Source organism: Acipenser ruthenus, unplaced genomic scaffold, assembly GCF_902713425.1.
Source record: "Acipenser ruthenus unplaced genomic scaffold, fAciRut3.2 maternal haplotype, whole genome shotgun sequence".
Classification (NCBI taxonomy): domain Eukaryota; kingdom Metazoa; phylum Chordata; class Actinopteri; order Acipenseriformes; family Acipenseridae; genus Acipenser; species Acipenser ruthenus.
The window spans coordinates 1-25,000 of record NW_026708282.1 but is presented as its reverse complement, the minus strand read 5'-3'; the positions used below and the strand labels follow the sequence as shown (position 1 = coordinate 25,000).

Here is a 25,000-nt window from a genome sequence, read left to right as displayed (position 1 = left end):
TTATGGCAGTGTTATGGTTATGGTCTAGTGATGGTTATGGCAGTGTTATGGTTATGTTCTAGTGATGGTTATGGCAGTGTGATGGTTATGTTCTAGTGATGGTTCTGGCAGTGTGATGGTTCTGGCAGTGTGATGGTTCTGGCAGTGTTATGGTTATGTTCTAGTGATGGTTATGGCAGTGTGATGGTTATGTTCTAGTGATGGTTATGGCAGTGTTATGGTTATGTTCTAGTGATGGTTATGGCAGTGTGATGGTTATGTTCTAGTGATGGTTATGGCAGTGTGATGGTTATGGCAGTGTGATGGTTATGTTCTAGTGATGGTTATGGCAGTGTTATGGTTATGGTCTAGTGATGGTTATGGCAGTGTTATGGTTATGTTCTAGTGATGGTTATGGCAGTGTGATGGTTATGTTCTAGTGATGGTTCTGGCAGTGTGATGGTTCTGGCAGTGTGATGGTTCTGGCAGTGTTATGGTTATGTTCTAGTGATGGTTATGGCAGTGTTATGGTTATGTTCTAGTGATGGTTATGGCAGTGTGATGGTTATGTTCTAGTGATGGTTATGGCAGTGTTATGGTTATGTTCTAGTGATGGTTATGGCAGTGTTATGGTTATGTTCTAGTGATGGTTATGGCAGTGTTATGGTTATGTTCTAGTGATGGTTATGGCAGTGTTATGGTTATGTTCTAGTGATGGTTATGGCAGTGTTATGGTTATGTTCTAGTGATGGTTATGGCAGTGTTATGGTTATGTTCTAGTGATGGTTATGGCAGTGTTATGGTTATGTTCTAGTGATGGTTATGGCAGTGTTATGGTTATGTTCTAGTGATGGTTATGGCAGTGTTATGGTTATGTTCTAGTGATGGTTATGGTGTGTTAATAAGGTGTGCTTCACCTCCAGGTTGCCACGAACACAGACACCAGTAAGAATGCTGGGAACGCCATCCTGTATGAAACCGTGCTGACCATCATGGACATCCGATCAGAGAGCGGGCTGCGGGTACACAGCTCTGTCTGTCTGTCTGTCTGTCTGTCTGTCTGTCTGTTTTAAGATGTTGTATTTCAATGCAGTACAATCTCCTGTCTGTCTGTCTGTCTGTCTGTCTGTCTGTCTGTATGTTTTAGATGTTGTATTTCAATGCAGTACAATCTCCTGTCTGTCTGTCTGTCTGTCTGTGTGTTTTAGATATTGTATTTCAATGCAGTACAATCTCCTGTCTGTCTGTCTGTCTGTCTGTGTGTTTTAGATGTTGTATTTCAATGCAGTACAATCTCCTGTCTGTCTGTCTGTCTGTCTGTATGTTTTAGATGTTGTATTTCAATGCAGTACAATCTCCTGTCTGTCTGTCTGTCTGTCTGTGTGTTTTAGATATTGTATTTCAATGCAGTACAATCTCTTTGTCTGTCTGTCTGTCTGTCTGTCTGTGTCTGTCTGTCTGTCTGTCTGTGTATCTCTGTGTTTTAGATGTTGTATTTCAATGCAGTACAATCTCCTGTCTGTCTGTCTGTCTGTCTGTATGTTTTAGATGTTGTATTTCAATGCAGTACAATCTCCTGTCTCTGTCTGTCTGTGTGTGTGTCTGTCTGTCTGTCTGTCTGTCTGTCTGTGTATCTCTGTGTTTTAGATGTTGTATTTCAATGCAGTACAATCTCCTGTCTGTCTGTCTGTCTGTCTGTATGTTTTAGATGTTGTATTTCAATGCAGTACAATCTCCTGTCTGTCTGTCTGTCTGTCTGTGTGTTTTAGATGTTGTATTTCAATGCAGTACAATCTCCTGTGTCTGTCTGTCTGTCTGTGTGTCTGTATGTTTTAGATGTATTTCAATGCAGTACAAACTCCTGTCTGTCTGTCTGTCTGTCTGTGTGTCTGTATGTTTTAGATGTTGTATTTCAATGCAGTACAATCTCCTGTGTCTGTCTGTCTGTCTGTCTGTCTGTGTGTCTGTATGTTTTAGATGTATTTCAATGCAGTACAAACTCCTGTCTGTCTGTCTGTCTGTCTGTCTGTCTGTGTAGCTCTGTGTTTTAGATGTTGTATTTCAATGCAGTACAATCTCTTGTCTGTCTGTCTGTCTGTCTGTGTCTGTCTGTGTAGCTCTGTGTTTTAGATGTTGTATTTCAATGCAGTACAATCTCCTGTCTGTGTGTGTAGCTCTGTGTTTTAGATGTTGTATTTCAATGCAGTACACTCTCCTGTCTGTCTGTCTGTGTTTTGTAATGTAATTGTATTTGTATAGAGAGGAGTCCCGACCTGACTTTAAACTCTGTTTGTCTTGCAGGTTTTAGCTGTAAATATCCTGGGCAGATTTCTATTAAACAACGATAAGAATATTCGGTAAGTACGTGTGTGTGTGTGCCTGTGTGTGTGTGTGTCTCTGTATCTGTGTGCCTGTGTGTGTGTGTGTCTCTGTATCTGTGTGCCTGTGTGTGTGTCTCTGTATCTGTGTGCCTGTGTGTGTGTGTGTCTCTGTATCTGTGTGCCTGTGTGTGTGTGTGTCTCTGTATCTGTGTGCCTGTGTGTGTGTGTGTGTCTCTGTATCTGTGTGCCTGTGTGTGTGTGTGTCTCTGTATCTGTGTGCCTGTGTGTGTGTGTGTGTGTCTCTGTATCTGTGTGCCTGTGTGTGTGTGTGTGTGTCTCTGTATCTGTGTGCCTGCATGTGTGTGTGTCTCTGTATCTGTGTGCCTGTGTGTGTGTCTCTGTATCTGTGTGCCTGTGTGTGTGTGTGTGTCTCTGTATCTGTGTGCCTGTGTGTGTGTGTGTGTCTCTGTATCTGTGTGCCTGTGTGTGTGTGTGTCTCTGTATCTGTGTGCCTCTGTGTGTGTGTGTCTCTGTATCTGTGTGCCTCTGTGTGTGTGTGTGTGTCTCTGTATCTGTGTGCCTGTGTGTGTGTGTGTGTGTGTCTCTGTATCTGTGTGCCTGTGTGTGTGTGTGTCTCTGTATCTGTGTGCCTGTGTGTGTGTCTCTGTATCTGTGTGCCTCTGTGTGTGTGTGTGTGTCTCTGTATCTGTGTGCCTGCATGTGTGTGTGTCTCTGTATCTGTGTGCCTGTGTGTGTGTCTCTGTATCTGTGTGCCTGTGTGTGTGTGTGTCTCTGTATCTGTGTGCCTGTGTGTGTGTGTGTCTCTGTATCTGTGTGCCTGTGTGTGTGTGTGTGTGTCTCTGTATCTGTGTGCCTGCATGTGTGTGTGTCTCTGTATCTGTGTGCCTGTGTGTGTGTGTGTCTCTGTATCTGTGTGCCTGTGTGTGTGTGTGTGTGTCTCTGTATCTGTGTGCCTGTGTGTGTGTGTGTGTGTCTCTGTATCTGTGTGCCTGCATGTGTGTGTGTCTCTGTATCTGTGTGCCTGTGTGTGTGTCTCTGTATCTGTGTGCCTGTGTGTGTGTGTGTGTCTCTGTATCTGTGTGCCTGTGTGTGTGTGTGTGTCTCTGTATCTGTGTGCCTGTGTGTGTGTGTGTGTGTGTCTCTGTATCTGTGTGCCTGTGTGTGTGTGTGTCTCTGTATCTGTGTGCCTGCATGTGTGTGTGTCTCTGTGTGCCTGTGTGTGTGTCTCTGTATCTGTGTGCCTGTGTGTGTGTGTGTGTCTCTGTATCTGTGTGCCTGCATGTGTGTGTGTCTCTGTATCTGTGTGCCTGTGTGTGTGTGTGTCTCTGTATCTGTGTGCCTGTGTGTGTGTGTGTGTGTCTCTGTATCTGTGTGCCTGTGTGTGTGTGTGTGTGTCTCTGTATCTGTGTGCCTGCATGTGTGTGTGTCTCTGTATCTGTGTGCCTGTGTGTGTGTCTCTGTATCTGTGTGCCTGTGTGTGTGTGTGTGTGTCTCTGTATCTGTGTGCCTGTGTGTGTGTGTGTGTGTGTCTCTGTATCTGTGTGCCTGTGTGTGTGTGTGTGTGTCTCTGTATCTGTGTGCCTGCATGTGTGTGTGTCTCTGTATCTGTGTGCCTGTGTGTGTGTCTCTGTATCTGTGTGCCTGTGTGTGTGTGTGTCTCTGTATCTGTGTGCCTGTGTGTGTGTGTGTGTGTCTCTGTATCTGTGTGCCTGTGTGTGTGTGTGTGTGTCTCTGTATCTGTGTGCCTGCATGTGTGTGTGTCTCTGTATCTGTGTGCCTGTGTGTGTGTGTGTCTCTGTATCTGTGTGCCTGTGTGTGTGTGTGTCTCTGTATCTGTGTGCCTGTGTGTGTGTGTGTCTCTGTATCTGTGTGCCTGTGTGTGTGTGTGTCTCTGTATCTGTGTGCCTGTGTGTGTGTCTCTGTATCTGTGTGCCTGTGTGTGTGTGTGTCTCTGTATCTGTGTGCCTGTGTGTGTGTGTGTCTCTGTATCTGTGTGCCTGTGTGTGTGTGTGTCTCTGTATCTGTGTGCCTGTGTGTGTGTGTGTCTCTGTATCTGTGTGCCTGTGTGTGTGTGTGTCTCTGTATCTGTGTGCCTGTGTGTGTGTGTGTCTCTGTATCTGTGTGCCTGTGTGTGTGTGTGTCTCTGTATCTGTGTGCCTGTGTGTGTGTGTGTCTCTGTATCTGTGTGCCTGTGTGTGTGTGTGTGTGTCTCTGTATCTGTGTGCCTGTGTGTGTGTGTGTGTGTCTCTGTATCTGTGTGCCTGCATGTGTGTGTGTCTCTGTATCTGTGTGCCTGTGTGTGTGTCTCTGTATCTGTGTGCCTGTGTGTGTGTGTGTGTCTCTGTATCTGTGTGCCTGTGTGTGTGTGTATGTCTCTGTATCTGTGTGCCTGTGTGTGTGTGTGTGTGTGTCTCTGTATCTGTGTGCCTGTGTGTGTGTCTCTGTATCTGTGTGCCTGTGTGTGTGTGTGTGTCTCTGTATCTGTGTGCCTGTGTGTGTGTGTGTGTCTCTGTATCTGTGTGCCTGTGTGTGTGTGTGTGTGTGTCTCTGTATCTGTGTGCCTGTGTGTGTGTGTGTCTCTGTATCTGTGTGCCTGCATGTGTGTGTCTCTGTATCTGTGTGCCTGTGTGTGTGTCTCTGTATCTGTGTGCCTGTGTGTGTGTGTGTCTCTGTATCTGTGTGCCTGCATGTGTGTGTGTCTCTGTATCTGTGTGCCTGTGTGTGTGTCTCTGTATCTGTGTGCCTGTGTGTGTGTGTCTCTGTATCTGTGTCCTGGTGTGTGTTTGTGCCTGCGTGTGTGTCTCTGTGTCTGTGTGTCTATCTGTGTGTGTGTGTCTGTATCTGTGTGCCTGCATGTGTGTGTCTCTGTACCTGTGTCCTGGTGTGTGTGTGTGTGTGTGTGTGTGTGTGTGTGTGTGTGTGTGTGTTTGTTAAATGTATTTAAATTGGATTTCTGCAGTGAATTAAAGCTTATCTTTTCCCCCTCCCCCCCTCCCTATAGCTACATCGCGATGATGTCACTGTTGAAGATGGTTCAGACGGACCACAATGCAGTGCAGCGGCACAGAGGGACCATTGTGGACTGTCTCAAAGACACCGACGCATCGGTCAAGAGGTAATGTCAGTGTACTGGTCCCATTCCACCAGCCTCACCCCATTGAAGATCATGTAGGGTATAGTCAGCACACTGTGGTCCCATTCTACCAGCCTCACCCCATTGCAGCTGCCCTATACTTGTGCTACCATCGCCCCTCAGTGTAATACAGAACCATTATTGCCATTGCAGTGCCGCTGTCTGTCTGCATTGCCATTGAAGCCATAATAGCAGTCCAGTAGTATTTCATGCTTGATTTCGCAATGTCACATTTCTTCAGTCAGTTTTTTGCATGTTAAGTATCTGGAAAACTACAAAGCGGTGTGGAATTCAATATGTTAACAAGGGAACATTATTCAGCAGCTTTCATTGGACTCTATGAAGCTGAGGGAGTTCATTCTATATAGAGGGGGTGCAATTCAATATGTTAACAAGGGAACATTATTCAGCAGCTTTCATTGGACTCTATGAAGCTGAGGGAGTTCATTCTATATAGAGGGTGTGCAATTCAATATGTTAACAAGGGAACATTATTCAGCAGCTTTCATTGAACTCTATGAAGCTGAGGGAGTTCATTCTATATAGAGGGGGTGCAATTCAATATGTTAACAAGGGAACATTATTCAGCAGCTTTCATTGGACTCTATGAAGCTGAGGGAGTTCATTCTATATAGAGGGTGTGCAATTCAATATGTTAACAAGGGAACATTATTCAGCAGCTTTCATTGGACTCTATGAAGCTGAGTGATGCTAAACCTTTGTCCAGAGCTGTTTGGTAATGTCTGTGTCTCTCTCTCTCTCTCTCTCTCTCTCTCTCTCTCTCTCTCTCTATATATCTTTCTCTTGCTCTCTCTCTCAGGAAAGCTCTGGATCTGAGCCTGGCTCTGGTGAACGCTCACAACGTTCGCTCGATGATGAAGGAGCTCCTCCCCTTCCTGGATAACTGCCCCCCGGAGCTGCGCTCTGACTGCGCCTCAGGGGTCTTCCTCGCTGCAGAGAAGTGAGTCCGAGCAGCGTGTGTGTGTGTCTAACCTTGTCAGCACTTGTCTGCATCTGTGTATCGAACTGTGTCTGTGTGTGTCTCTTTGTCAGTGTGTGTGCGTGTGTGTGTGTGTCTCTCTTTGTCAGTGCGTGTGTGTGTGTCTCTTTGTCAGTGTGTGCGTGTGTGTGTGTCTCTTTGTCAGTGCGTGTGTGTGCGCATGTGTGTGTCTCTCTTTGTCAGTATGTGTGCGTGTGTGTCTCTCTTTGTCAGTGCGTGTGTGTGTCTGTGTGTGTCTCTGTCAGTGTGTGTGTGTGTCTCTCTTTGTCAGTTCGTGTGTGTGTCAGTGTGTCTCTTTGTCAGTGTGTGTGTGTCTTTGTCAGTGTGTGTGTGTCTCTCTTTGTCAGTGCGTGTGTGTGTGCTTGTGTGTGTGTCTCTCTTTGTCAGTGCGTGTGTGCGTGTGTGTGTGTCTGTGTGTGTGTGTCTCTTTGTCAGTGCGTGTGTGCGTGTGTGTGTGTCTGTGTGTGTGTGTCTCTCTTTGTCAGTGCGTGTGTGTCAGTGCGTGTGTGTGTGTGTCTCTCTTTGTCAGTGCGTGTGTGTCAGTGCGTGTGTCTGTGTGTGTGTGTCTCTCTTTGTCAGTGCGTGTGTGTGCGTGTGATCATTTTTAAGAGTGTTTCTCATGGCTTGACTGTGTGTCTCTAACTCTCTTTCATCTCTTTTTGCAGATTTGCCCCATCCAAGCGCTGGCACATTGACACAATACTGAGAGTGCTCACCACGGTAACAAATACCCCCTCCCTAATAACCCTCCCAATACACCCTGATACCCCTCCCTGCTCCCTAATACCCCAGCAATAAATCCTAGTACCCCTAATGACAGTGCTGATGCTGTGTGACGGGAGTCTTATTGATTCTAATGACAGTGCTGATGCTGTGTGACGGGAGTCTTATTGATTCTAATGACAGTGCTGATGCTGTGTGACGGGAGTCTTATTGATTCTAATGACAGTGCTGATGCTGTGTGACGGGAGTCTTATTGATTCTAATGACAGTGCTGACGCTGTGTGACGGGAGTCTTATTGATTCTAATGACAGTGCTGACGCTGTGTGACGGGAGTCTTATTGATTCTAATGACAGTGCTGATGCTGTGTGACGGGAGTCTTATTGATTCTAATGACAGTGCTGATGCTGTGTGACGGGAGTCTTATTGATTCTAATGACAGTGCTGACGCTGTGTGACGGGAGTCTTATTGATTCTAATGACAGTGCTGACGCTGTGTGACGGGAGTCTTATTGATTCTAATGACAGTGCTGATGCTGTGTGACGGGAGTCTTATTGATTCTAATGACAGTGCTGATGCTGTGTGACGGGAGTCTTATTGATTCTAATGACAGTGCTGACGCTGTGTGACGGGAGTCTTATTGATTCTAATGACAGTGCTGATGCTGTGTGACGGGAGTCTTATTGATTCTAATGACAGTGCTGATGCTGTGTGACGGGAGTCTTATTGATTCTAATGACAATGCTGATGTTGTGTGACGGGAGTCTCATTTCCACCCCTGTTGTTCCTCAGGCTGGCAGTTTTGTTCGTGACGAGACGGTTCCCAATCTGATCGTGTTGATCACCAACGCCTCTGAACTGTACTGTTACACCGTGCACAAACTGTACAGGGCTGTGCTCAACGATATATCCCAGGTACAGAGAGAGAGAGAGTGTGTGTGTGTGTGTGTGTCTGAACTGCACAAACTGTACAGGGCTGTGCTCAACGATATATCCCAGGTACAGAGAGAGAGTGTGTGTGTGTGTGTGTGTGTGTGTGTCTCTGAACTGCACAAACTGTACAGGGCTGTGCTCAACGATATATCCCAGGTACAGAGAGTGTGTGTGTGTGTGTGTGTGTGTGTGTGTGTGTCTCTGAACTGCACAAACTGTACAGGGCTGTGCTCAACGATATATCCCAGGTACAGAGAGAGTGTGTGTGTGTCTCTGAACTGCACAAACTGTACAGGGCTGTGCTCAACGATATATCCCAGGTACAGAGAGAGAGTGTGTGTGTGTGTGTGTGTGTGTGTGTGTGTCTCTGAACTGCACAAACTGTACAGGGCTGTGCTCAACGATATATCCCAGGTACAGAGAGTGTGTGTGTGTGTGTGTGTGTGTGTGTCTCTGAACTGCACAAACTGTACAGGGCTGTGCTCAACGATATATCCCAGGTACAGAGAGTGTGTGTGTGTGTGTGTGTGTGTGTGTGTGTCTCTGAACTGCACAAACTGTACAGGGCTGTGCTCAATGATATATCCCTGGTACAGAGAGAGAGAGTGTGTGTGTGTGTGTGTGTCTGAACTGTACAGGGCTGTGCTCAATGATATATCCCTGGTACAGAGAGAGAGAGAGAGAGAGAGAGAGAGTGTGTGTGTGTGTGTGTGTGTGTGTGTGTGTATATCTATACATGTAAAGACCTGCAATCTTCCTGAATCCTCTTGTTTCAGCGTCTCTACACCAGTCCCTGATTCACACTGTCTCTACAGCAGTCCCTGATTCACACTGTCTCTACAGCAGTCCCGGATTCACACTGTCTCTCTACAGCAGTCCCTGATTCACACTGTCTCTCTACAGCAGTCCCTGATTCACACTGTCTCTACAGCAGTCCCTGATTCACACTGTCTCTCTACAGCAGTCCCTGATTCACACTGTCTGTCTCTCTGTCTCTCTGTAGCAGTCCCTGATTCACACTGTCTCTCTACAGCAGTCCCTGATTCACACTGTCTGTCTCTGTCTGTCTACAGCAGTCCCTGATTCACACTGTCTCTACACCAGTCCCTGATTCACACTGTCTCTCTACAGCAGTCCCTGATTCACACTGTCTGTCTCTCTGTCTCTCTGTAGCAGTCCCTGATTCACACTGTCTCTCTACAGCAGTCCCTGATTCACACTGTCTGTCTCTCTGTCTCTCTGTAGCAGTCCCTGATTCACACTGTTTCCCTGTCTCTCTACAGCAGTCCCTGATTCACTCTGTCTCTCTGTCTGTCTCTCTGCAGCAGCCGCTGGTTCAGGTGGCCTCCTGGTGTATTGGTGAATATGGAGACCTGTTACTGACAGGAGTGTGTGAGGATGTGGAGCCAATGCAGGTGAGAATAATGACTGACTGACTGACTGACTGACGCAGAGACATGACTGTCAGGGTCTAGTATTATAAAGACATTTCAGAGGGCTGGATCGCATCAATATCAGGGTCTAGTGCTGTATATTATAAAGACATTTCAGAGGGCTGGATCGCATCAATATCAGGGTCTAGTGCTGTAAATTATAAAGACATTTCAGAGGGCTGGATCGCATCAATATCAGGGTCTAGTGCTGTATATTATAAAGACATTTCAGAGGGCTGGATCGCATCAATATCAGGGTCTAGTGCTGTATATTATAAAGACATTTCAGAGGGCTGGATCGCATCAATATCAGGGTCTAGTGCTGTATATTATAAAGACATTTCAGAGGGCTGGATCGCATCAATATCAGGGTCTAGTGCTTTATATTATAAAGACATTTCAGAGGGCTGGATCGCATCAATATCAGGGTCTAGTGCTATATATTATAAAGACATTTCAGAGGGCTGGATCGCATCAATATCAGGGTCTAGTGCTTTATATTATAAAGACATTTCAGAGGGCTGGATCGCATCAATATCAGGGTCTAGTGCTATATATTATAAAGACATTTCAGAGGGCTGGATCGCATCAATATCAGGGTCTAGCGCTGTATATTATAAAGACATTTCAGAGGGCTGGATCGCATCAATATCAGGGTCTAGTGCTGTATATTATAAAGACATTTCAGAGGGCTGGATCGCATCAATATCAGGGTCTAGTGCTGTATATTATAAAGACATTTCAGAGGGCTGGATCGCATCAATATCAGGGTCTAGCGCTGTATATTATAAAGACATTTCAGAGGGCTGGATCACATCAATATCAGGGTCTAACTTTGTATATTATAAAGACATTTCAGAAGGCTCGATCTCATCAATATCAGGTCTGCTTGAATTTCAGACCGCTATTTTTTAGTTTTGTTTATGGTAATAAAGTCTCATTTTTATTCTTGTCGTCCCCCCCCCCCCGGCTGTGTGGTTGCTAGGTGACGGAGGACGAAGTCCTGGACGTGCTGGAGACGTTGTTGCAGTCTCACATGTCCTCCCCTGCGACGAGGGCATACGCACTGACAGCCCTCATGAAACTGAGCACCCGGATCAGAGATAATGTGGAGTGAGTGAGAGAGAGAAAATCATCCGAACACAGGGTCTACTGTGTGTGTGTGTGTGAGAGAGAGAAAATCATCCGAACACAGGGTCTACTGTGTGTGAGAGAGAGAGAGAAAATCATCCGAACACAGGGTCTACTGTGTGTGAGAGAGAGAGAGAAAATCATCCGAACACAGGGTCTACTGTGTGTGAGAGAGAGAGAGAGAAAATCATCCGAACACAGGGTCTACTGTGTGTGTGTGTGTGAGAGAGAGAGAAAATCATCCGAACACAGGGTCTACTGTGTGTGAGAGAGAGAGAGAGAAAATCATCCGAACACAGGGTCTACTGTGTGTGAGAGAGAGAGAGAGAAAATCATCCGAACACAGGGTCTACTGTGTGTGTGTGAGAGAGAGAAAATCATCCGAACACAGGGTCTACTGTGTGTGTGTGTGAGAGAGAGAGAAAATCATCCGAACACAGGGTCTACTGTGTGTGTGTGAGAGAGAGAGAGAAAATCATCCGAACACAGGGTCTACTGTGTGTGAGAGAGAGAGAAAATCATCCGAACACAGGGTCTACTGTGTGTGTGTGTGAGAGAGAGAGAAAATCATCCGAACACAGGGTCTACTGTGTGTGTGTGAGAGAGAGAAAATCATCCGAACACAGGGTCTACTGTGTGTGTGTGTGAGAGAGAGAGAAAATCATCCGAACACAGGGTCTACTGTGTGTGTGTGAGAGAGAGAGAGAAAATCATCCGAACACAGGGTCTACTGTGTGTGTGTGTGTGTGTGTGTGAGAGAGACTTTATTGTCAGGAACCATGTATAGACAGTGTGTATTGTATTGACAGTGTATATAGACAGTGTGTATAGTATAGACAGTGTGCATTGTATTGACAGTGTGTATTGTATATAGACAGTGTATATGGACAGTGTGTATTGTGTATAGACTGTGTGTATTGACAGTGTATATAGACAGTGTGCATTGTATTGACAGTGTGCATTGTATTGACAGTGTGTATTGTATTGACAGTGTGTATTGTATTGACAGTGTGTATTGTATATAGACAGTGTATATGGACAGTGTGTATTGTGTATAGACTGTGTGTATAGACTGTGTGTATTGTGTATAGACTGTGTGTATTGTGTATAGACTGTGTGTATTGTGTATAGACTGTGTGTATATACTGTGTGTATTGTGTATAGACTGTGTGTATTGACAGTGTGTATTGTGTATAGACAGTGTGTATATACTGTGTGTATTGTGTATTGACAGTGTGTATTGACAGTGTCTCCTCCTGTTCCTGTTTTTCTCTCCCAGTCGAATCAGGAAGGTGGTGTCGATCTACGGCAGCTGCATTGACGTGGAGCTCCAGCAGAGGGCAGTGGAGTACAACGCACTGTTCAAGAAGTACGACCACATGAGGTGAGAGAGTGTGTGTGTGTGTGTCACTGTGTGTGTCTGTATTCCTGTCTATCTAGCTGCATCAGTGTTTCAGCAAGTATCTAGTTTATTGATCAGTGCATTGATTATCTGTGTGTGTAGTGTATTGATCAGTGTATTGATTATCTCTGTGTTTAGTTTATTGATCAGTGTATTGAGTATCAGTGAATTTCTCCCCCTCTGGTCTCAGTGCTGGAGAGGATGCCTCTGGAGAAAGTTTATTGATCAGTGCATTGATTATCTGTGTGTGTAGTGTATTGATCAGTGCATTGATTATCTGTGTGTGTAGTGTATTATTCAGTGCATTGATTACCTGTGTGTGTAGTGTATTGATCAGTGCATTGATTATCTGTGTGTGTAGTGTATTGATCAGTGCATTGATTATCTGTGTGTGTAGTGTATTGATCAGTGCATTGATTATCTGTGTGTGTAGTGTATTGATCAGTGCATTGATTATCTGTGTGTGTAGTTTATTGATCAGTGCATTGATTATCTGTGTGTGTAGTTTATTGATCAGTGCATTGATTATCTGTGTGTGTAGTTTATTGATCAGTGTATTGATTATCTCTGTGTTTAGTTTATTGATCAGTGTATTGAGTATCAGTGAATTTCTCCCCCTCTGGTCTCAGTGCTGGAGAGGATGCCTCTGGAGAAAGTTTATTGATCAGTGCATTAATTATCTGTGTGTGTAGTGTATTGATCAGTGCATTGATTATCTGTGTGTGTGTAGTTTATTGATCAGTGCATTGATTATCTGTGTGTGTAGTGTATTGATCAGTGCATTGATTATCTGTGTGTGTAGTGTATTGATCCGTGCATTGATTATCTGTGTGTGTAGTGTATTGATTATGGATTTTGGTGTATTCCTCTCTCAGGTCCGCAGTGCTGGAGAGAATGCCTCTGATGGAGAAAGGGTCCCCCAACCACAATGATCAGAGCGCTCTCATTTCAAACGGAGAGAGAGAGGGAGGGGGGGAGACCCAGGGGGGGGTCAAACTGCAGCCCCCCGTCGCCTCACAGGTGAGGGGAGGGGGTCCCAAACGGGGGGAGGGGGGGTGGGTGCAGACGAACCTGACACCCGACCCAGACACACACGCACAGACACACAGACCGACGCACACAGAGTTAAACACCCTGAACTATCAAACACTCACCGTCGCCCTGGATAAGGGCGTCTGCTAAGAAATAAATAATAATAATAATAATTTAGAAACACAAACAAATTGAATCAATCCAACAGGAAACGTTTTTCGAGCCTCTGCATGTCACACGGTTGCCTGTATCTGGAAAAGCGCGTCTCCAGTCGTGATTGAAGCTGGTAGTAAAACCTGGAATGGATCACACTGCTGTGCAATAGGAGTCTTATTTCCAGCCCTGATTTCAAATTATTACATCTATTTTATTGTATTTTAAATTGAGAATGTTTGATTTTGTATTTAAATTATTAACATGTTGTTTTTCTCTTTTCTCTGTGGCTGAACGACGCAGACAATGGACCTGTTGGATCTGATCGGGGTTCCAGACGCCTCGCTCCCAGAAGCTTTGCCCCAGCCCCTGTCCCAGCCCCTCACTGGTCAGACTGGGATTGAGAGCTCTGTCGGGGGAGAACTACTGGATCTACTGGGAGGCATCGACTTCGGAGGTACCATTAAAATGACATTGTATCCAATGCCATGGGATTGCAGTGGAGTTTACTGTATTGCAGTGGAGTTTACTGTATTGTAGTGGAGTTTACTGTATTGCAGTGGAGTTTACTGTATTGTATTGCAGTGGAGTTTACTGTATTGGAATGTTTTGCAGTGGAGTTTACTGTGTTGTGTTTTGCAGTGGAGTTTACTGTATTGTATTGCAGTGGAGTTTACTGTATTGGAATGTTTTGCAGTGGAGTTTACTGTATTGTCTCGCAGTGGAGTTTACTGTATTGGAATGTTTTGCAGTGGAGTTTACTGTGTTGTAGTGTTTTGCAGTGGAGTTTACTGTATTGGAATGTTTTGCAGTGGAGTTTACTGTGTTGTAGTGTTTTGCAGTGGAGTTTACTGTATTGGAATGTTTTGCAGTGGAGTTTACTGTATTGTCTCGCAGTGGAGTTTACTGTATTGGAATGTTTTGCAGTGGAGTTTACTGTGTTGTAGTGTTTTGCAGTGGAGTTTACTGTATTGGAATGTTTTGCAGTGGAGTTTACTGTGTTGTAGTGTTTTGCAGTGGAGTTTACTGTGTTGTAGTGTTTTGCAGTGGAGTTTACTGTATTGGAATGTTTTGCAGTGGAGTTTACTGTATTGGAATGTTTTGCAGTGGAGTTTACTGTGTTGTAGTGTTTTGCAGTGGAGTTTACTGTATTGTATTGCAGTGGAGTTTACTGTATTGGAATGTTTTGCAGTGGAGTTTACTGTGTTGTGTTTTGCAGTGGAGTTTACTGTATTGGAATGTTTTGCAGTGGAGTTTACTGTGTTGTGTTTTGCAGTGGAGTTTACTGTGTTGTGTTTTGCAGTGGAGTTTACTGTGTTGTGTTTTGCAGTGGAGTTTACTGTATTGGAATGTTTTGCAGTGGAGTTTACTGTGTTGTGTTTTGCAGTGGTGTTTACTGTGTTGTGTTGTGTTGTGTTGTGTTGTGTTGTACTGTAGTGTGTTTCCTCGTGTAGTCCTGTGTAACCTCCTGCTCCTCTCCTCTCCTCTCCTCTCAGGCATCCCCTCCATCACAGCCTACAACAAGAACGGGCTGAGCCTCGAATTCAGCTTCCAGAGAGAGCAGGGCAGCCTGCTGACCATCACACTGCAGGCCAGGAACAGCACAGCCTCCGACATGACAGAGTTCATCTTCCAGGCAGCCGTGCCCAAGGTGAGAGACACCGAGACGCTGAGCGAGAGGGAGGGAGGGAGACGCTGAGCGAGAGGGAGGGAGGGAGACGCTGAGCAAGAGGGAGGGAGGGAGACGCTGAGCGAGAGGGAGGGAGACGCTGAGCGAGAGGGAGGGAGACGCTGAGCGAGAGGGAGGGAGACGCTGAGCGAGAGGGAGGGAGACGCTGAGCGAGAGAGGAGGAGAAACAGAGAGAGGGAGGGAGACGCTGAGAGAGAGGGAGGGAGACGCTGAGAGAGAGGAGGAGAAACAGAGAGAGGGAGGGAGACGCTGAGAGGGAGGGAGACGCTGAGAGAGAGGAGGAGAAACAGAGAGAGGGAGGGAGACGCTGAGAGGGAGGGAGACGCTGAGAGAGAGGAGGAGAAACAGAGAGAGGGAGGGAGACGCTGAGAGAGAGGGAGGGAGATGCTGAGAGAGAGAGGGAGACGCCAAGAGAGAGGAGGAGAAACTGAGAGGAGGAGAAACTGAGAGAGGGAGACACTGAGACATCGAGAGGGATACACTGAGAGGGAGACACCGAGACACTGAGTGAGTGTCTGTCTGTGTGGACGTGACTGGGCTAAGCTTCCAGGCAGGGACCGCGAGGGAATACTGAGAGTTGTGAGTGTCTCTCTACATTGTGTTGGTTTTAGGCTGTTGTATATTAATTATTATTTCTCTCTCCCTCTCTCCCTCTCCTCTCCCCCTCTCCCTCTCCCTCTCCCTCTCCCTCTCCCTCTCCCTCTCCCTCTCCCTCTCTCTCTCTCTCTCTCTCTCTCCTCCCCTCTCTCCTCCCCCCTCCCTCCCCTTCCCTCTCTCTCTCCCTCTCCCTCTCCCTCTCCCTCTCCCTCTCCCCCTCCCCCTCTCCCTCTCCCTCTCCCTCCCCACTCCCTCTCCCTCTCCCTCCCCACTCCCTCTCCCACTCCCTCTCCCTCTCCTCTCCCTCTCTCTCTCCTCCCCTCTCTCTCTCACTTCCCTCTCCCTCCCCCCCTCCCCTCCCTCCCCCCCCTCCCTCTCCCTCCCCCCCCCTCCCTCTCCCTCCCTCTCCCTCCCTCCCTCTCCCTCCCTCTCCCTCCCTCCCTCTCCCTCCCTCCCTCCCCCTCCCTCCCCCCCTCTCTCTCTCTCTCTCTCTCTCAGACTGTGCAGTTGCAGCTTCAGGCCCCCAGTGGTGATGTGGTGCCGGCGATGAACAGAGGGAGTGTGAGCCAGAGCATCCTGATCAACAACCCCAACAGAGTGAGAACAAGAGAGAGATACATACGCACGCACACACACACTGAGAAACACACCGAGACACTCAGACACACACACCGAGACACACACTGAGATACACACTGAGATACACACACTGAGATACACACTGAGACATTGAGATACACACACTGAGATACACACGAGTCCTGTAATGGGGGTGTGTGGGTGTGTTGACTTGTCCCTCTCTCTTTCCCCAGGTGGCTCTCAAGATGAGGCTGCGTCTGTCCTACTCTGTCCAGGGCAGCTCTGTTCAGGACGTGGCCGAGGTCAGCAACTTCCCAGCCCAGGCCTGGCAATGACCCACCCCCCCCCCCACCCTGTCAAGCGTCGCCTTCCGAAACCCTGGCAACGGTAACTCTAAGCACACCCCTGTCAACGTCCAGCTCGCCAGGACCGCCCTGGCAAGATATCGGCATTCAATTGAAAACAAACAAACCTGTCAAGGACAGTTTTTCATATTAAAAATCCAAACCTGTCAAGTACCTGTTAATGACGACCAAACCCAGACCTGTCAACGATTAATTATAATGTTGTAAAAATAATTATAAATATATACAAACCTGTCAACGTCCCTTATAATTCAGTACCCGTCAAGGAAGCTATAAATGCCCCCAGTTTTCCAAAAGCATACCTGTCAAGGGCCAGTCTCCACTAGGGACCTGTCAATGACAAGTGTCAGATACAGACCTGTCAATGACAGCGTTCCACCGAGTACCTGTCAAGGAGCCCCTCCCAAACAATGCAGACCTGTCAACGGCAACTACTGTCAGTTAAGTGATGAATTGAGGAGGAGTTATTATTATTATTATTATTATTATTATTATTATTATTATTATTATTTTAGACTTTATTGAGGGGAGCTCTGAACCCCAGGACTGGGTGCAGCAGCAGCAGCAGCAGGGCTAGTGTGAGTTTGTAACCCTGCTCAAACTCCTGGCTCCTGATCATTTCAATATTAATAATAATAACACTAGACTTCATTGAGGGGAGCTCTGAACCCCAGGACTGGGTGCAGCAGCAGCAGCAGGGCTAGTGTGAGTTTGTAACCCTGCTCAAACTCCTGGCTCCTGATCATTTCAATATTAATAATAATAATACTAGACTTCATTGAGGGGAGCTCTGAACCCCAGGACTGGGTGCAGCAGCAGCAGCAGCAGCAGGGCTAGTGTGAGTTTGTAACCCTGCTCAAACTCCTGGCTCCTGATCATTTCAATATTAATAATAATAATACTAGACTTCATTGAGGGGAGCTCTGAACCCCAGGACTGGGTGCAGCAGCAGCAGCAGCAGCAGGGCTAGTGTGAGTTTGTAACCCTGCTCAAACTCCTGGCTCCTGATCATGTCAGTAATCCACACGTCGTCTGGCTGCGGGCTGCTGGTTTGAAAGGCAGGGCTGTGTGGATGTGCTTGAGAGAGGCAGCTGCAGTGTGACTGTCAGAAACCAGCGCTGACACGCCCTGCAGGGGATTGTGATGTCACGCTGCAGAGAGCGCGCCACTGGCTGAGGCAGAGTGACATCACAATGGCCTGGAACGCCGCTGCAGAGTGACATCACAGTGACCTGGAATCAAGGTATATATATATTTGAATCTGTTGGGTTGGCGGGTTTTATTCATTTTTAAGAGTGTTATTGTTGGTGTGTATTGTTTTGAAATTTGAATTTAAAAAAAAGAAGTCTATCTTAAAAAATATTGTGCTGAACTTGGTTATATTATATAATATTATATACAAGGTCTTTTGTTTAAGGGTTACTTGCTTGTTGCATCACCCACAACCTGGGCTCTGTTATTTTCACGGTTTTTAAAACATATATTTATTCAACCGAAAAACAATGGCGTTGTCTCGTTCAAAATAGATCATTTTCTCCTAGTTATTCTGCAGCAAATTTCACAGAAATTGTGAAAGCTGTGATTTTAAATAAATAACTAAATAAATACATAAATACAGCCTCACAACGATCGCACGATCCTGCCGAATTCAGAAATCCGAAAGGAAACTCAATCAATTCAACGATAAACATTTTCATTGAAGACGCGGGGGGAGGAGACAGGGAGACTTCTGGTCTAAAATGTTTGCCGTTTTTAATTTATTGTGTTTTCTTTTACCGTTTCTAACTTTTAAAATGTTTATTATAAAATAAAATCAAAATTAAATGGCTCAAAAAAAAAAATCTGACTATTTTTTTTAGGGTCTGCCAGTGTCTCTATAGACAAGCCAGCAGCGCCATCTAGTGCACAGCTAGAGTATTGCCAGCAAACACTGTGTTTTATATTTTATTCATCAGTCTGTGTTGCTCTGGCTCCGAGTTCAGGAGCTGCTCTTCAGTTCTAGCTGCGCTGCCATAGTTATTGTATTGTGAATCGGTACAGCCCTGGCTAGGACTACAGCTCCCAGCATGCCTCTGCACCCGCGGCAATGGCGAGGGATGCTGGGAGCTGTAGTTCTTTAACTGCAATGCGCTGGGCTGGGCTGTATTACATTGTTTTGCTCAGTCTGCGCTGCTTTGACTGTGAGTTCAGGAGCTGCTCTTCAGTTCTAGCTGCGCTGCCATAGACACGTGCAACACAGGCTAGATCAGCCAGTGTCTCTATAGAACAGCCAGCAGCGCCATCTAGCTGAAATGGCCAGTTTTTAGAAAGAACTGTTTTAGAAACAGCCAGCAGTGCCATCTAGTGCACAGCTATAGTATTGCCAGCAAAACAAACTTGCTCCACAGTGGCAGACCACTAGATGGTGCTGCTGGCTCTTCTATAGAGACACTGGCTGATTCAGCCTGTGTTTACATATGGGTGTAAATCAGCAAAATTGAACCAGATAACAAATAAGAATTGTCCAAGTTCTGCAGATATACCGCCTCTGGTTTCTGCTGCATGTCAATAATAATCTCCCCCTGAACTCAGTGCATTAAAACCGAAAACGAAAGACCTTGTTATTTTTGGGCTGAATAAATCTGATTCCTCTGTCCTGCACTTCCCTCTCTCCACAGCAGGGGGTGCAGTTTCCCAGCTTTTTTTTTTTTTTTTTTTGTTTGTTTATTTATGTGTTTTTTTTAATATAGTTAAAATACTACAAATCCCTTTAAAAACTACAATGTGTGTACTGGACACGTCTTACTGTATTTTAATTTCTAATAAAGATTGTTTTAAAAAATTATTACTACTTAATTATTTTAAGTTACAGTGGTGCAAGCAATGATTCTTCAATCTGCATAGTTTTATATATTATACAGCAACACTAAACACGATTCAGACAGTCCCCCTGAGTTTCAATCTGCATAGTTTTCTATATTATACAGCAACACTAAACATGATTCAGACAGTCCCCCTGAGCTTCAATCTGCATAGTTTTCTATATTATACAGCAACACTAAACACGATTCAGACAGTCCCCCTGAGTTTCAATCTGTATAGTTTTATATATTATACAGCAACACTAAACACGATTCAGACAGTCCCCCTGAGTTTCAATCTGCATAGTTTTCTATATTATACAGCAACACCAAACACGATTCAGACAGTCCCCCTGAGTTTCAATCTGCATAGTTTTATATATTATACAGCAACACTAAACACGATTCAGACAGTCCCCCTGAGTTTCAATCTGCATAGTTTTCTATATTATACAGAAACACTAAACACGATTCAGACAGTCCCCCTGAGTTTCAATCTGCATAGTTTTCTATATTAGACGGTGTTTGGGATTCCTAACAATAGAACATACCTTTTTAACAAAAAATAATACAACACAAAATCCTTTAATTTATTTTTTTAACATTAGATTTTATTACCATCATAAAAATAACAACAACATCGTTATCATTTTATTTTATATTTTTTATATTACAGAATTTAGAAGAGGTATTGATAACGGTACATTGTGCCATTTCAGAAACCCTATTGACAGTGCTATGGCAGGTGAATCAGTCACATGGTCTACACCCTATTGACAGTGCTATGGCAGGTGAATCAGTCACATGGTCTACACCCTATTGACAGTGCTATGGCAGGTGAATCAGTCACATGGTCTACACCCTATTGACAGTGCTATGGCAGGTGAATCAGTCACATGGTGTACATCCAAAGTGTCTTTTATATTAGTAAGAGCCAGCGCCATCTGGTGCACAGCTAGTGTACTGCCAGCAAAACAAACTTGATCCCAATGCGGTGTTTCACAAAATGGCTCTGACAAATATAAAGACATAGTGTGGGCACTGTCTGTCTCTGTGTGTCTGTCTGCCTGTATGTCTGTACCTGTGTGTCTCTACCTGTCTGTCTCTGTGTGTCTGTCTGCCTGCCTGTATGTCTGTACCTGTCTGTGTCTACCTGTGTCTCTCTACCTGTCTGTCTGTGTCTATCTGTGTGTGTCTACCTGTGTGTCTCTACCTGTCTGTGTGTGTGTGTGTGTCTACCTGTGTGTGTCTACCTGTCTGTCTGTGTCTCTCTACCTGTGTGTCTACCTGTCTGTCTCTCTCTACCTGTGTGTCTCTCCCTGTCTGTCTGTCTCTCTCTACCTGTGTCTCTCTCCCTGTCTGTCTGTCTCTCTCTACCTGTCTGTCTGTCTCTCTCTACCTGTGTCTCTCTCTCTCCCTGTCTGTCTGTCTCTCTCTACCTGTCTCTGTGCCACCTGCCTCCCCTCCCCTCCCCTCCCCTTCCCTTCCCCTCCCTAGAAATTAAAGATCCAAAACAGTGTCCTGTTTTTAAACTAATAAAGAAAGAAACAGCTCTTGTGTTAAACACTCCAGTGTTATCTGCACCACGGGGGGCGTTGTAATGGGTATAAAGGCGTTCGGCACAGAATGGGCAGGCTCCTGAGGTTTTACAATTAGAGCTTCTGATTCTCGGTGTTGTACCCAGATTTCTTTTCTCCTCTCCTTTCTAAGAATTCAACTGAGACCCGTTGAGCCGTCCGGGTCTCTCAATCACACACTGAGACACGCGTTCGCTAAGAAAGACGTCTAGTGGAAACGTTTGCCGGTGAATTTACACTGAAGACGCTGAGAGAGACTTCTAGTGGAGACGTTTGCCATTGAATTGACACTGAAGACGCTGAGAGAGACTTCTAGTGGAAACGTTTGCCATTGAATTTACACTGAAGACGCTGAGAAAGACTTCTAGTGGAAACGTTTGCCATTGAATTGACACAGAAAGACTTCTAGTGGAAACGTTTACCATTGAATTGACACAGAAAGACTTCTAGTGGAAACGTTTGCCATTGAATTTACACTGAAGACGCTGAGAAAGACTTCTAGTGGAAACGTTAGCCATTGAATCTAAGTTTCAGTAACTTCGTTTTCTTTCATTTCTAGTGTCAGTTTAATTCTAGAGTTTGGGAAAGAAAGCAAGCAAGCTAGATTAGGGCAAGTAAATCGTGTATTTACATTTGAACCCGTTTGCTGTTACACGGGGCTAAAGAAAGGGTTCAGCTTGCCCAAAACAAAAATTCATTCAACACCGACCGCCTGAAACTCTCTGCAGACCGTTTCAGTAAAGGGGAACCACTTTTCAAATAAACGCTGCAATATTTACAGCTGGGCCATTGATATTTTATTTATTCATTCTTTTGTTTAAATGGGGAACCTAGAAATCAGGCTGGTCCTGTTATTGAAAATGAGAACTCCGAGGGCTGCGCTGAAATCTCCAGATCGCCTTTATTGATCTATTTATTTAATTTATCGGCAGGTGTTCAAGTGATCCACTCATCACCGCGTTGATTACAAAACAAGAGAACCTGTCCTTCCCTCACCTTTACAACCGCCACTCGGTACTCGATTGTAAAGGTGAGGGAAGGACAGGTTTTCTTGTTTTGTAATCAACGCGGTGATGAGTGGATTTATTGAATACCGGCCGCTTAATTAATTAATTAATTAATTAATTAATTAATTAATTAATTAATTAATACTTCTCAATGGCGATTAGGAGTTTCAGAGCAGCCCTAATTAACAAAGCTAGAACTTAAGGCACCGTAATTATAAAGTGTAACCCTCTCTCTCTCTTTCTCTCTCTCTCTCCTCTGTCTCGCTCTCCCTCTCCCTCTCCCCTGTCTCTTTCTCTCTCTCTCTCCTCCGTCTCGCTCTCCCTCTCCCCTGTCTCTTTCTCCCTCTCCCCTGTCTCTTTCTCTCTCTCCCTCATAAAGCCCAGTTTGCCAGCTCTCTCATTTCATCATCTTCATCCTCTGCTTTTGCTGCAAATGAAGAGAGGGAGGGAGAGGGAGGGAGAAAGTGAAATAATATATTTATGAAAATTGTAAAGACAAATTAAAACACATTCCCCTCCATACTATTATTAGATGGCTGTTGCTTCAATTATATATCTACAGCTGAATTCCACACCCTCTATATAGAATGAACTCCCTCAGCTTCATAGAGTCCAATGAAAGCTGCTGAATAATGTTCCCTTGTTAACATATTGAATTCCACCCCCTCTATATAGAATGAACTCCCTCAGCTTCATAGAGTCCAATGAAAGCTGCTGAATAATGTTCCCTTGTTAACATATTGAATTCCACACCCTCTATATAGAATGAACTCCCTCAGCTTCATAGAGTCCAATGAAAGCTGCTGAATAATGTTCCCTTGTTAACATATTGAATTGCACCCCCTCTATATAGAATGAACTCCCTCAGCTTCATAGAGTCCAATGAAAGCTGCTGAATAATGTTCCCTTGTTAACATATTGAATTCCACCCCCTCTATATAGAATGAACTCCCTCAGCTTCACAGAGTCCAATGAAAGCTGCTGAATAATGTTCCCTTGTTAACATATTGAATTCCACCCCCTCTATATAGAATGAACTCCCTCAGCTTCATAGAGTCCAATGAAAGCTGCTGAATAATGTTCCCTTGTTAACATATTGAATTCCACACCGTTTTGTAGTTTTCCAGATACTTAACATTGAAAAAACTGACTGGAAAAATGTGACATTTCTGAAATCTAACATGAAATACTACTGGAATGCTATGATGGCTTCCGGTAGACTTTTTTTTTGCGACATCATTTTGCAGTTTCTTTGACTACACAAGCCCTGCAGTGACCCCTGGCCCTTGGCCCCTGACCCCTGCTGACCTGGCTTCTTGTTGCTCTGGGAGGGCAAGGAGGGCAGCTGGTCGCTGGGAATGCTGGGAAGGACAGCCGGAGTCTGGTCCTCCACGGAGAGCAGGTCCTTCTCCAGATCCTCCTGCTCCATCTCCTCCAGCTCCGCAAGGAGCTCTTCCTGCAAGAGAGAGAGAGAGAATACACAGAGTGAACACACAGAGACACTGAGAGAATACACAGAGTGGACACACAGAGTGAACACACAGAGTGAACACACAGAGACACAGAGAGAGAATACACAGAGTGAACACACAGAGTGAACACACAGAGACAGAGAGAGAATACACAGAGTGAACACACAGAGACACTGAGAGAATACACAGAGTGAACACACAGAGTGAACACACAGAGTGAACACACAGAGACACTGAGAGAATACACAGAGTGAACACACAGAGTGAACACACAGAGACACAGAGAGAGAATACACAGAGTGAACACACAGAGTGAACACACAGAGACACAGAGAGTGAACACACAGAGTGAACACACAGAGTGAACACACAGAGACACAGAGAGAGAATACACAGAGTGAACACACAGAGTGAACACACAGAGTGAACACACAGAGACACAGAGAGAGAATACACAGAGTGAAGACACAGAGTGAACACACAGAGTGAACACACAGAGACACAGAGAGAGAATACACAGAGTGAACACACAGAGACACTGAGAGAATACACAGAGTGAACACACAGAGTGAACACACAGAGTGAACACACAGAGACACTGAGAGAGAATACAGAGTGAACACACAGAGAGACACAGAGAGAGAATACACAGAGTGAACACACAGAGAGACACAGAGTGAACACACAGAGAGACACAGAGAGAATACACAGAGTGAACACACAGAGACACTGAGAGAGCACACACAGTGAACACACAGAGACACTGAGAGAATACACAGAGTGAACACACAGAGTGAACACACAGAGTGAACACACAGAGACACTGAGAGAGCACACACAGTGAACACACAGAGACACTGAGAGAATACACAGAGTGAACACACAGAGTGAACACACAGAGTGAACACACAGAGACACTGAGAGAGCACACACAGTGAACACACAGAGACACTGAGAGAATACACAGAGTGAACACACAGAGACACAGAGAGAGAATACACAGAGTGAACACACAGAGAGACACAGAGTGAACACACAGAGACACTGAGAGAGCACACACAGTGAACACAGAGAGACACAGAGAGAATACACAGAGTGAACACACAGAGACACAGAGTGAACACACAGAGACACAGAGAGCACACAGAGTGAACACACAGAGTGAACACAGAGAGAGAGAGAATACACAGAGTGAACACAGAGTGAATACACAGAGTGAACACACAGAGACACAGAGAGAATACACAGAGTGAACACAGAGAGAGAATACACAGAGAGAGAATACACAGAGTGAACACAGAGAGAGAGAGAGACGCAGAGCCATGGAGACACAGAGAGACACACTGAGACACTGAGACACACAATGAAACACTCAGAGAGACTGAGACATACAGAAACACAGAGAGAGACACAGAGACACACTGAGACACAGAGAGAAGGACACACAGAGATAGAGATAAACAGAGAGAGACACACAGATACACAACCACACACACACACACACACACACACAGAACCCCATCTCCTCCAACTCCGAAAGGAGCTCCTCCTGAGAGAGAGATTGGAGTATGTGTGGTGTTTCGGAGTCTCCCTGTGTTTCGGAGTCTCCCTG

General features: G+C 45.4%; 1 protein-coding gene and 1 long non-coding RNA gene across 5 annotated transcripts in view; one reads left to right on the top strand and one right to left on the bottom strand.

Annotated features, from left to right (window-relative positions):
* The window catches only part of LOC117398013 (AP-1 complex subunit gamma-1), a 35,193-nt gene extending 15,877 nt beyond the window's left edge, over positions 1–19,316 (top strand). For all 4 annotated transcript variants that reach the window (XM_059020593.1, XM_059020594.1, XM_059020595.1 and 1 more), the window contains 15 exons: positions 903–1,001; positions 2,281–2,336; positions 5,323–5,436; positions 6,275–6,415; positions 7,120–7,174; positions 7,970–8,092; positions 9,436–9,525; positions 10,529–10,656; positions 11,954–12,058; positions 12,952–13,096; positions 13,565–13,718; positions 14,758–14,912; positions 16,047–16,145; positions 16,361–17,172; positions 17,439–19,316. In XM_059020593.1, the coding sequence (XP_058876576.1) occupies positions 903–1,001; positions 2,281–2,336; positions 5,323–5,436; positions 6,275–6,415; positions 7,120–7,174; positions 7,970–8,092; positions 9,436–9,525; positions 10,529–10,656; positions 11,954–12,058; positions 12,952–13,096; positions 13,565–13,718; positions 14,758–14,912; positions 16,047–16,145; positions 16,361–16,462 (1,566 nt within the window). In that variant the 3' untranslated portion in view covers positions 16,463–17,172; positions 17,439–19,316. The remainder of the gene's footprint in view (positions 1–902; positions 1,002–2,280; positions 2,337–5,322; positions 5,437–6,274; positions 6,416–7,119; positions 7,175–7,969; positions 8,093–9,435; positions 9,526–10,528; positions 10,657–11,953; positions 12,059–12,951; positions 13,097–13,564; positions 13,719–14,757; positions 14,913–16,046; positions 16,146–16,360; positions 17,173–17,438) is intronic.
* A 600-nt stretch (positions 19,317–19,916) lies between these two features.
* LOC117966570 (uncharacterized) lies at positions 19,917–23,529 on the bottom strand. The gene is made up of 2 exons (XR_009324087.1): positions 23,225–23,529; positions 19,917–22,343 (listed from the first exon to the last, which is right to left on the bottom strand). It is a non-coding gene; the product is annotated as an uncharacterized LOC117966570 (long non-coding RNA).
* Between the last annotated feature and the right edge of the window lie 1,471 nt (positions 23,530–25,000).